This window comes from Elephantulus edwardii, unplaced genomic scaffold, assembly GCF_000299155.1.
Source record: "Elephantulus edwardii isolate Elephantulus edwardi_28Jun2011 unplaced genomic scaffold, EleEdw1.0 scaffold00024, whole genome shotgun sequence".
Lineage (NCBI taxonomy): Eukaryota > Metazoa > Chordata > Mammalia > Macroscelidea > Macroscelididae > Elephantulus > Elephantulus edwardii.
Window position 1 is genome coordinate 11496346 of NW_006399774.1, and position 12344 is coordinate 11508689.

Genomic DNA, 12344 nt, shown 5'->3' on the forward strand with positions numbered 1-12344 from the left:
GGTGCTGGAGAAGAGTGTTGAATATACTATGGACTGCTAGGAGCACAAACAGATTTGTCCTGGAGAGGGTAAAGCCAGAATGTTTCCTGGAGTCAAGGATTCTGAAGCTTCATCTGACATACTTTGGGCATGTTGCAAGGAGGGACTGGTCCTTGGAGAAGGACATCATGTTTGGGAGAGTGGAGGGATGGCGCAGGAGAGGAAGACCTTCGATGAGTTGGATCGATTCTGTGAGGAGTGGAGTGGTGGGAATGAGTGTGTTTGAGACGGCGAGGTTGGCACAGAATAGAGTTTAGGGTTCTTGTACATAGGGTCGCTATGAAACGCAAGTGACTCAATGGCACATAACCACAGCAATGACGGAAGAATTAATGCCTTTGAGTTGTGGGCTTGGAAAAGAGTGCTGGAGATCCCATGGACTGTCAAACAACTTTGTCTTGGAGAAGGTGCAGCCAGAGTGCTCCTGGAGGCAAAAATGATGAAGCTTCATCTCACGTACTTTTGGCATGTTGCTAGGAGAGGCTGTGCCTTGGAGAGGAACATGATGCTTAGAAAGGTGGAGGGTGGGTAAAGGAGATGAAGACCCTCACCCAGGTGGGTTGCCACAGTGACTGTAGCAATGGGCTTGAGATAGTGAGGATGGCACAGGACAGGACAGGTCCACATCTGTCCATAGGGTCAGCATAAACCATACTGACTCAGTGGCACCTAACAACACGAGGTAACAGACGCGGTACTAAGTAGCAGAGGGGTGAAACAGTCATCCAGTAAACAGGCCACAGCATCAGACGCTGAACTGAACAAGGCAGAGCACTGGTTCGGGATTTAGCCAAGAGTGCAGACGGGCCAGCATGCCATTCTAGGCGAGCGTGGTTAGATTGTCAGGGATGCATAGTGGTTAAGGCCGGCTGCGGAGGAACAGAACACATTTTGGTGTTGTGGAGTGCTTGCTGGGGGGGGTGCAGCCTGAGCCGGTCCTGGAAGAGGTACAGGATTGAGTTAGCTGGAGTGAGAGGGCAGGGATATACAGAGAGTCAGTCATGACTTGGGGGAGCGCCGGTGTCCTAACGGTAGGAAGCTGCTCTGCAATCCTAAAGGCACAAGTTCAGATCTCCCAACTGCTCCACAGAAGAAGCATGGACAGGCCCCGTCTGTGTGACTGACCACCTTTGAAAACCCACTGGAGGGTCGCTGTGAGTTGGCTCCAACTTCATGGCACACCGCAACCACCAGTACCATCAGGCATGACTTGTTTGTAAAATATGATAGCCCAGTAATGGTGGAATGTAGAGTTGAAGATGAGAATATTCTGTAGGAAGGTCCCTAAGGTGTTGATAGAATGATTTCATGGAATGTTTTGGTCCACTCTGGAATACTTTAGGGAACAGAAGAGAATCCCATTAATTATCCTCGTACAGCGGACATGCACTGGCATGAATCAGCTGGGTATATGTCCATCCAGCCCTGTGAAGAGAAGCCAGGTTCCTGTTAGTGGTCAAGCGTTCGGTGCCCGTGGGGCTCAGATGTTGGGACACCACTGCAGGATCTTGTTCACCTGTGGCTTCCAACTTGAATTTGAGAGAGATCTTTCCAGCGCCGCTGTGGAAGCTGAACTGAAGGAAGGCAGGACAGATGTAAAGTGGCCGGTTAGGAGCACTGGGAGCATGAAGCCCAGGACGATGGGGTGGAGAGAAGCAAGCAGGTTCGTCACACCCAGAGAGGAAGAGGCAAGAGTGACGGTAGGTCGTAGGTGAGGCTCCATGCACAGGGTTGGGGAACACCCGAAGGAGAACAGGTTTTATGAGGCGATGCTGATGAAATCTGGTTTTGAACGTTGGTGTGTGTGCCTGCGGAACGCGTGTATGAAATGTGATGGGCAGTTAGAAAAGACTTGATTAAGAACTAGATTGGCATTCATCAGTACAGCAGTGGTAAGCGAAGTTGTCAGGGTGACTGCCCCCCGAGGACACGGGGAGCAGGAACACTTACAGGCTGGCCTGTCCCCAAGCAGAGACCTGAGAGAGAGGACGGGGAAGGAGGAAGGCAGCAGAGGACATAGCGGGAGAGGGCTGTCAGGAATGGAGTTGTGGACACTTGTGGACAGAGGTCTGGAAGGCCAGAGCCTCGCGGTGCCCCTGCGCTCAGCAGTGTGAAGGCGCTGGCCTCCTTGCTCTTACCTTGTCATGTGCCTCCTAGTGGTTTCTGACTCAGCGACTCCGCGTCTAGGAGCAGGACCCCTGCCTGATCCTGTGCCTTCGTCACAGCCTCTTCTCTTCCATGGCCACACCCACTGGTCCAGCTCATCAGAGGGATTCCTGGCAGTCGGTGACCCTCTGCTTGACCAGTTGTGACATCCTTCTCCAAGGATGGGCCCCTCTAGCATAAACCCAGCGTTGTTGTTGTTGTTATGTGCCGTCGAGTCACTTGTGACTCATAGTGACTCTCTGTACAACAGCCCTAAACCTTGCTCTGCCCCATTCCAGTCTCACTGTCTCAGACACACACCCCAGTCACTCAGAGTGTTTTCCTCTCCACCCTCCCAAGCATGACTACCCTCTCCAAGGACTGGTTCCTCCTTGCAAAATGTCCAGAATATGTCAGATGAAGCCTCAGAATCCTTGCCTCCAAGGAGCAGCCTGGTTTAACCCTCTCCAGGGTGAACCTGTTCATTTTCTTGGCAGTCCAGGGTACAATCGCCACCTTCGAGGAGCACCCTGGCGACACATCTTTCAAGGAGAGAGGTGCGTTCTCTTGGCTGTCCTTGGTCAACCTCCGCCACAGACCCTGCCAGCCACAGGACGTGGCACAGCTGGACAGCTGTGTGCTGAAGTATGATAGTGAAGGACCTGAGGAAAGTGGACAGCTTTTCTTGAAAATTCACCTTCCTAAAGGGAAAATGTGGGGTTGAGGGAGGATGTGTGTGTGTGTGTGTGTGTGTGTGTGTGTGTGTGTGCGCGCGCACGCGCAGTGTTGAGGAGAAGAGTGGAGACTGGAGTCCTCGAGTTTTTAGAAAGTGTAACCAAGCAATGTGTCCGTGTAACTGAGGAGGATCCGAAGTCTTCAGTTTGCTGAGGGCGCTCTCTGCCCCTGGCCTGGCTGTTCTTACTCCCCTCTCCCCCACCCTGCCTCTGTGTCTCAGTAGGAGTCAAGTTCATGTGCTTACACAGAATCCCCAAGAGTGCCCTAAAGCACAAGTTTGACAGTTGTTTTTCAGTATGAAGCGCCTCACATCTGGCCAGAGTGCGTGGTGACTCCGTTGAAAGATGATGTTTGTCCTCGTGACTCCTGGCAGGCTGCTGCGGGTTCTTTACCTTCCAGCCAGTGGCTCTGCTCGCTGCTGGTAGCAGTGGGTGCCAGCTGTCTGCTACATAAGGCTACGTCCATAAACCCTGTAAAACTATGGTCATTTCACCTAATAGGCGTAGAAATCAGTTTGAGTTCGGGAAATGTCTGAATTGCCGAGCCTGGAAAGCTGTGTGAAGTTGGATTGTTTTGCTCAGTTGTCTCATCCTTTTTGACTCTTGCCATGCCGTGACCTCAAGTTTGTGTACTATAACAATGAACTTGGCTGTCCTCATCAAGAGTTCCCTCGTCACATGGCTTTTGGGTTAATGAAGACTGCATATAAGCTGCATAATGTCCAAATGTGCTACATAGTACTGCGTGCAAATGTCTGTCTGTTATTCAGTCTCACTTGGCCATTAATCATGAACCTATAGTGTTGCAGACCAAGGGTAAAGTATTTTTATAATTATTAATAATGAGACAGCCAGCCAGGAATGAGATACAACAGAGCATAAAGACAGGGGGCCAGCAGTTCTTCAGAGGGCCTCAAGCCACGCCTCTCTGTATTTATTGATAATCAGGGGAAGCAAATCATAAAAAGAATTCCTTGTAAATGAAGCCAAATTTTTCTCTCTTGTCAACCTAATGCTTTAGCTCAGGAAGTATTTCACAGGTAGTAACACTCCCTCTGTAGGGGGGACCTAGCTGTCTCTTGTCTGCAGGGAACAGCTCTTTTTCTGTGATCTGTCACAAGAGAAAACCTAACTTATAAATTTGTAATTCCTTCAATTCCTGAACGAGCATATGATTTTTGATACAATATTTGGTATGACATTTAGCTTCCCATGCTGTTAGGGACCACTCCAAAGTACTGAAGAGCAATGGTGTCTCTCTGGAGACTAAGGTGAGTCTGATACAGGCCATGGTCTTTGCTATCACTTGTTATACATCAGAGAGTTGGACAGTGACTAAGGAGGACAGAAAGAGAATTGATGCCTTTGAGCTGTGATGCTGGAGAAGAGTATTGAGAATACCATGGACTGCTAGGAAAACAAACAGATTCATCCTGGAAAGGGTTAAACCGGGTGGCTCCTTGGAGGCAAGGATTCTGAGGCTCTGTCTAACATACTTTGAACATGTTGTGAGGAGAGACCGGTTCTTGGAGAAGGACATCATGCTTGCGAGGGTGGAGGGACGGCGCAGGAGGGGAAGACCCTCTACTATGAGGTGGATTGATTCAGTGACCGGGATAAGCGGGATGGGAGTGTCAGAGACAGTGCGATTGGCACAGGACAGAGCAGAGTTTAGGGCTGTTGTACATAGGGTCGCTATGAGTCATAAGCAACTCGATGGCACATAACAACAACAGCAGCAACTATAGTATTTTGATATTATTTATCTTTACGGTTTGGAAAAATAACTTGTATACAGTGTTTTGTTGATGTTATTAGGAGAGGCTCTTCCTTGGAGAGGACAGACAGGCTTAGAAAGATGGAGGGACAGCGAAAGAGGGGAAGACTCCCAACACGTGGCTGGACACAGTGACAGCAGCAGTGGGCTCGAGTGTGTCTGAGGTGACGGGGACGGCACAGGACAGGACAGGTTTCAGGTCTGTTGTGCACAGGGTCTCTGTGGGTCGTACTTACCTCTGTGGCACCTATCAGTACCAAGAACAAGCAACTTCTTCTGTCTCCCTCTGTCCCTCCTTGCCCCGAGGTCAGTCCTGCCTCGTAGCTGAGCCTGACCTGGGTTTCAAGGCTGTGAATCACACAAGAGGAGATTTGTCAAGGAGCAGCTGGGACATTGGAACCCCCAGAGCACTCAGTGCAGCTCCCTGGACTGTGTCCCCAGAGCTTCCCTAAACAACTTGTATTTGCTGTTATAGTTAGTTGATTTTGTTGTCCTTGAGCAAATAGCAAACTTTGCTTCAAAGCTAGCTGAGTTCCTTTGGTGCATGTTAGGTGTATTGCTTTTAGTTGAAGTGGATGAATTTGCCCCCTGTTAAATTACAGTGTAACTAATACATAATATTTACAATCACAATAAAGAAAAAAATCTAAACATATGCATTATCTACAATGAAGATTGAAGCCCTGTTTTACATTCCATAACCTTTATCCGGGGAACCCTTCTTAGTTGTTGGATATACCTCCTTACAGATGTGTTTGTTTTTTCTGTATCCTTTTGTAAGGTTTTTTCTCTCTGTTCTTATACAATGTATTTTCACACATGCCTTCATTCACATTGTGTTTCACATGGTCATTCCCAGGCATTGCCCTCACAGATGTTTTAAAAGTCTGTTTACACTCAGGCATATGCAGAGTTAGATCTGTGTTTTACCTGTTTCTGAGTTTAATGTGATCATCTTCGCTGACTTGGTGTTATCATTGCTGAGGTATTTCTCAGTGTTCTGTGCCCACAGTGGGTTGGCTTTGTTCCTGTGAACTGCTGTGTTGTCTTCCAGAGTATGGAGACTCCGTTTAGTTAAACACTGTCCTGCCAGCAGGCACTGGTCTTTCCAGTTCCCTTCTGTTTACATGATAGTCTAGAGACAGACCATCTCTGTGTCTGTACAGCAGGACTATGTACAGGGTATTCATAGCTCACGTTCTCAGGTGAATTACTGGTTCAAAAGATGCTTTCAGGAACAGTGTCCAAAATGTCCACTAATTGTCCACGAGAATATTTTCTCAGCTTTATCCCATCAGTCTCCTTTTGTGGGATTTACCATTGCCCCGGGGAGCCCTGGGAGTTGCCTGGCATGTAGCCTGGCGGCAGTCGGGGTGCACACCCACAGGCAGCGTGGCACCACCAGCGGCTACGCAGGAGAAAGATGGGCAGTGTCTCCCCACGTATTGATAGCTGTGGGGCCCAGTGGAGGGGCAGCTGTGAGTCGGTTCTGACTCGATAGTAATGCTTTTTTAAAAAAAATTTTTTTTAACCATTTCTCTATACTGTTGCCAGTATTGAGAATCAGAACCTGTTTATTTCTTCCTTGTCTGATAGTGGTATGTGTATAACACAGGTGAGGTTAAACAGCTCTTGTGGTTTCTAATTTTTGAAGAGGAATGTGGCATCAGGATTGGTGGAAGAATCATCAACAACCTCCGTTATACAGATGACACAACCCTGCTTGCTGAAACTGAGGAGGACCTGAAGCGCTTGCTGCAGAAGGTCAAGGACTATAATCTTCAATATGGATTGAAGCTCAATATCAAGAAAACAAAGATTCTCACCACTGGGCCAATTGGCAGCATCATTATGGATGGTGAAGAGATTGAGATAGTTAACAGTTTTAATTTACTTGACTCCACAGTCAACACTCTTGGTAACAGCAGCCAGGAAATCAAGAGACGAATTGCATTGGGAAAGTCAGCTGTGAGGGACCTCTCAAGAGTACTGAAGAGCAACGATGTCAGACTGGAGAATAAGGTGCACCTGATCCAGGCTATAGTCTTCGCAAATATGTGCTATGCATCGGAGAGTTGGACAGTGAATAGGGTTGGTAGAAAGAGAATTGATGCCTTTGAGCTGTGGTGCTGGAGAAGAGTGTTGAATATACCATGGACTGCTAGGAGAATAAACAGGTTTGTCCTGGCTACTCCTTGGAGTCAAGGATTCTGAAGCTTTGTCTGACATACTTTGGGCATGTTGCAAGGAGGGACTGGTCCTTGGAGAGGGACATCATGTTTGGCAGAGTGGAGGGGCGGCGAAGGAGAGAAAGACCTTTGATGAGATGGAGCGATTCTGTGACTGGAGAGGTGGGAAAAAGTGTGTTTGAGATGGCTAGGTTGGCACAGGATAGAAGAGTGTATAGAGCTCTTGCACATAGCGTCGCTATGAGTCCCAAGCAACTCTATGGCACATAACAACAACGACATAGTTTGCTTATGTCTTGTTGTTGTTGTGTGCTTTCATCATAGCCGACCCTTCAGCAGGTTTCCAGAGACAGTAGATCACCCGGGAGGAGAGCGTCCATCCCCTTGATCCTGGCGGACTCACGTACATCACACTGTTAGGAATGATACTCCCTCACCTCAGTGTCTCCGTGCACACGCGGTCCTGTGTGTGTGTTTGTGCATATCATATTACATATGCGTCTGTGTTTCTGCTTCCATGAAGATCGCAGCCTTGGAAACCCCACCAGGCGGTTCTCCCCTGTCCAGTGGTCACTGGCGGCTTGGCCGTAAGGTGTGCTGGTTCAAATCCACCAGTTGCTCTGATGGAGAAAGAGGAGCCATCTCCATCCGTGTGATTTACAGCCTCTAAAAACATGCTAGGGGTCAGCTGTGCGCAGTGTCCCTGGTGTTAGGACGATGGTGATGTAGATTTTTGTTTTATCTTGGGTCTCAGCAGGATGGCTGGTGAGGTACAGATACACTCGCATCATTACGTGCAGGGTTGAGTCAGTGGGAAGCTTGTTTGCCCTGTAATGAGCTCGAGCCTTTTGACCTGCACCCCTCGGACACAGCCACTTCCCAGCTGCCTCCAGTGAGTTAGGGTCTGTGGGGGACTGAGACCAGGTGGGCCCTCGGTAGCCCACCCCAGTGCCCTGTGCACGCCAGCCCCACGTGCCCACAAAAGCTCTAAAGACCTGCGCTTTGTTCCTGGCACACCTGAGCCCTCCTGGGCTGGATGGGGAACTGCTTGCACTGCTGCTTGCAGGCTCCTGACATGTGTCCTGCAAGGTGTCGCTGGTGTGGCCTGCAGGTTGCTGTGGCCAGCCGTCCTGCCGGGGGTCACGCCGGGCAGGTGCCACCAGCTGGGCAGGTGCTGTCCTTCTGCCGGACGCCTGTAGAACCTGAGCTGCAGAGGTGGTAAGGAAGCTGCCCGCGTTTACCAGGCTGCTGAAATGGGTGTTGTCACTCCCATAACCCTCACGTGCCCGCCCCTCCTTTTGTTGGGGAATTGGAGACTGGGACCCGCCTTCCTCACAGATTGCAGCGACGGTGGGGAACCTGGCACTGTGACCCCGGCTCTTTCCCCCGGTTGTTTCTGGGGACTAGGGGTACTATCTGCTTTACTCTTTCTGTATTTTTCCCATTGTGGGCATGCAGCGTTACAGTCAGAAAATACAGCCACTCTCATGGGAGGAGGAGGAGACGGAAGCCAAGTCAGTGTGAGCGAGCTTTACCCTGGAGGTTGATGGAGATCAGGACCGGTGCTGACAGGAGGGTCCTAAGATGGGGCAGTGCAGTGACAAAGGAAGTGGCCACTGCGTGTGCGCAGGAGTGCTGTCAGGTGCAAGCGCACGTTGAAGGATCCACTCTCAGCTTTGTGCTCTTGGACAGAGAGACACTGGTTAACTTTTTATTTTTAGCACACTGTATTGAGGAAGACCCTCAGTGAGATGGACTGATTATGTCCCGAGTAAGGGGATGGGCGAGTCGGAGACGGTGAGGTTGGCACAGGACAGAGCAGGGTTTAGGGTTCTTGTACATAGGGTTGCTGTGAGTCGCAAGCAACTCGATGGCATGTAACAACAACAACAACAACATATTGGTTTGTTATTCCAAAAGTGTATTTACATACATGTTTATGTGCCCTGAAAACAAGTTATCAGGAGGAGAACTTAGCACGTGGCCGCACACTTTTTAAATTGACAGCCGTGCTTAGAAGCACATTTGCCGTCATTTGTGGCAACATGTTAACGAATATAGTAGCTGGCCGTCCACATATGCTCCCCCCTAATATAGGTAACTGTCTTCTGTATTTATTCTAGCACAGAAATATTACTAGGAAGAGCACATGTGCAGAAATGCCTCTCCTCACTGCTGAGGAGCCTAGAAGTCTGATTTCTCTGCTGAGCTGTGTCCTTGTGCGGTTTCCTCTCTGTTCCCCCATCTCTCCTGGCTGACTTGTTTAAACTCCATTATGTCTTGAAATAGATTGGCTGGAGATCAATCAATACAAACAGTATACGGCTCCTGCTTCATAAACATCACAGAGACGACCCCCTCCCCACGGGATCAAAGCCGCAGACCCAGAGATTAGGATTTGTACCACCGAGCTTTGTGGGACAGATTTGACCAGGAAGCATTCTCTGTGGACTCTGGTGCTTTCACCTTGCTCCTAAACTTTCCTTTTTTTTAAAAAAAGTTAAGTTTTGAAGTAAACAATTGGTTTGTTTTTTTAAAAAAGTCCTCTCTTCTGAGAAGCTCTGGTGGCACAGTGTTTAAGCGCCCACCTGCTCACTGGAGGGTCCACGGTTCAGATCCACGTGCTGTTAGACAGTTTGCTTCTTCCAGCCCTGAAGACCTGAGGGGCAGCAGCTGATATGCTGAGAGTAGATGGAGTTGGAGTGAGTCAGAACCGACTCCAGGGAGTGGGTTTGGTTTGGGTTACCAGCACCCTGGTTCAGCCGGCCACCAGCCGTAGAGGCAGTTACCAGTTCCTTTGTAGCCTTACAGAAATATTCAGCACAAATACGAGTGCACCGACTGGACTTCTCCCACCCCAGCACGCTTCGTCACCTCTTCCATTCCGTGTGCGTTAGAGATGACACCACAGAATAGTAAGTGCGTGTTCCCACTCTTTGCTGTGGGAGGTGTAGTCCGTTCAGTGGAACACTTGACTTTAGCAAGTGGGCTTCCCCTTTGACAGCAGGGCACTCTCTGCTCAGAGCTCAAGAAATCTTAAGGTCGTGGCCTGGCTGGGTCACCCCAACTCCACAGACCCCAAAAATCTGGAGTTCAGGAGAATTGAAACTAGTTCTCACTCAAAAGATGGAGAGTCCTGAAAAAAATAAAGCCACAGTGCCGCTGTGATTCCTAAAAGTCTAATGTTTTTAAGATATAAACCCTTAAGTTTTCAATTTCCCATCGTGTCAAATATATCTTTATAGCTTATAGGAATCAGAATCCGAATAGAAGCGACACACTTTGCTTCTGATCTGTCTTCTGGAGTATTTTTACATTTCGTTTTCCCTGTCCATCTCTTCCATACCCACCCCGCCGCCCCTTTTCTTTTGTGTTTAGTGTTGGCTTGTTAGAGAAAACAGATTCCAGAGTGATCCACAGTCTAGGTTTTTCTGGCTGCATCTTCATTGCATAGTTAAATACACTCCTTTATATTGGTAGTAGGATCAATAGGGTTACATTTCTTTTCTAATTGTATTTGATAATTGGTATTTAATGTTGTTGTTAGACGCCACTGAATCAAGTGTGACTCATTGTGACCCTGTGAACAACAGACCTGAACCCTGTCGTGCCCTGTGCCACCCTCCTCATCCCTGACCGGAGCCCACTGCCGCAGTGACTGTGTCCACCAGCTGAGGGTCTTCCTCTCCATTGCCTTCCCTTCGCCTTCCCAAGCATGATGTCCCTCTCCACAGAACAGCCTTTCCTAGCAACATGCCCAGAGTGCATGAGATGAAGCTTGACCATCCTTGCCTCCAAGGAGTCCTCTGGCTGCACCTTCTCCAGGACATATCTGTCTCTTGACAGTCCTATAAGAAGTAAATAATAGCTGTCTACTATGCATCAGAGAGCTGGATAGTGACTAGGGAGGATAGAAGGAGAATTGATGCCTTCAAGCTGTGATGCTGGAGAAGAGTCTTGAATGTACCAAGGACTGCCAAGAAAACAGATTCATCCTGGAGAGGGTTAAACCAGGCTGCTCCTTGGAGGCAAGGATTCTGAGGCTTCATCTGACATACTTTGTACATGTTGCAAGGAGGGACCAATCCTTGGAGAAAGACCTTATGCTTGGGCGGGTGGAAGGACAGTGCAGGAGAGGAAGACCCTCTATGAGGTGGATTGATTCAGTGACTGGGGTAATCGGGATGGGTGTATCAGAGACAGTGCAATTGGCACAGGACAGAGCAGAATTTGAGACTGTTGTACATAGGGTCTCTATGAGTCACAGGCGACTCGACGGCACATAACAACAACTCTACTCGGGGAGAAAGATGGGCAGTCCCCTCCCTCTGATTAACAGCCTCTGCAGACCCCTGGAGGATCAGTCTTGGGTCGGTTCCGACTCGATGGTACCCAACAACAACAACACGAAGTAGTCAGTGGCACCTGACCACGGCACTAGGATTTGAGCGGCCAGAGCGGGGTGGCCTTTGGGCGAGCACTGTAACCCTCTGTGGACTGTGCTTGTCGCTGGGTGCCCTTGAGTCGACTCTGACCCACAGCGACCCTGTGAACAGATCAGAACGCTGGCCTGTCCTCATCATCGCTGGCACGTTCGAGCCCGTTGCTGCGGGCACCATGTCAGTCCACTTGTTGAGGGTCTTTCTGTACTGACGAGGTCATCAGAGCTCCCTGTAGAATCAACAGAAATTAGAAAAATGAGGCGGTTCCAAGTCTGCGTCCCCTCTCTGGAATATTTCTGTAAAGAGAAACCGCTCCCTGCTCGCTGGTTGACTTGTGAGCGGTTGTCCCGAGAGGATGTGGGAGCACAGTTGCTCAGTTCCCCTGCTGCCTCCCAGTGTTGACTGGTTTCCTAGGCTCCTGTGCGGTGTCCAGCCAGTCCGATGACTCACGGTGACTCACGGGGGTGGGCACACGTGCTGCGTTAGTGGTGGCCACTGGCCTTCCCCTTGTCCACGTGTGCCCTGGATTTGGACAGCAGGCTCCTCGTCTCGTGGCCGCGTCCCCAGACACATCCGGCTGCTCTGATGTCGGGTAGGAAACGAGGTTCTAGCCCCACGTTGTCTGGTGGGTATAACTTCTGATTTGCTCCCATGAAATCTCGTATTGGCCAGTTCTGTAGGGAAATCTGACTCTTAATGAAGAAGCTTTTGGAGGACACAGGACACTCGCTCTGTAGGTGGTTTCCTGTGTTTTATGTACATTTTCTGGTTTTGTATTGTGTTTTTTCCATTCACATTGTGTTTCATACAGTCATTCCTGTACATTGTGTTTTATAAAATTAATCACCGTTGATCTGTGCCACCGGCTTTTACCTCATCTTCGCTGGATCTTCCTAATTCCTTAACCTCCTCCCTCCACCCAGCACACACCGTGACCCCCGTAATTCCCCCCCTCGGCCCCCCGATCCCTCCCCTTCTTTGGATGTCCGCACACATCTCACTAGTTATCCTTCTACTT

General features: G+C 49.4%; 1 protein-coding gene across 1 annotated transcript in view; it reads left to right on the plus strand.

Moving 5' to 3' along the window:
* The window catches only part of SNX9 (sorting nexin 9), a 110260-nt gene that overhangs the window by 32112 nt on the left and 65804 nt on the right, over positions 1-12344 (plus strand). Inside the window, exons 3-4 of the mRNA XM_006882811.1 lie at positions 2682-2741; positions 3143-3213. Of these exons, the coding sequence (XP_006882873.1) occupies positions 2682-2741; positions 3143-3213 (131 nt within the window). The remainder of the gene's footprint in view (positions 1-2681; positions 2742-3142; positions 3214-12344) is intronic.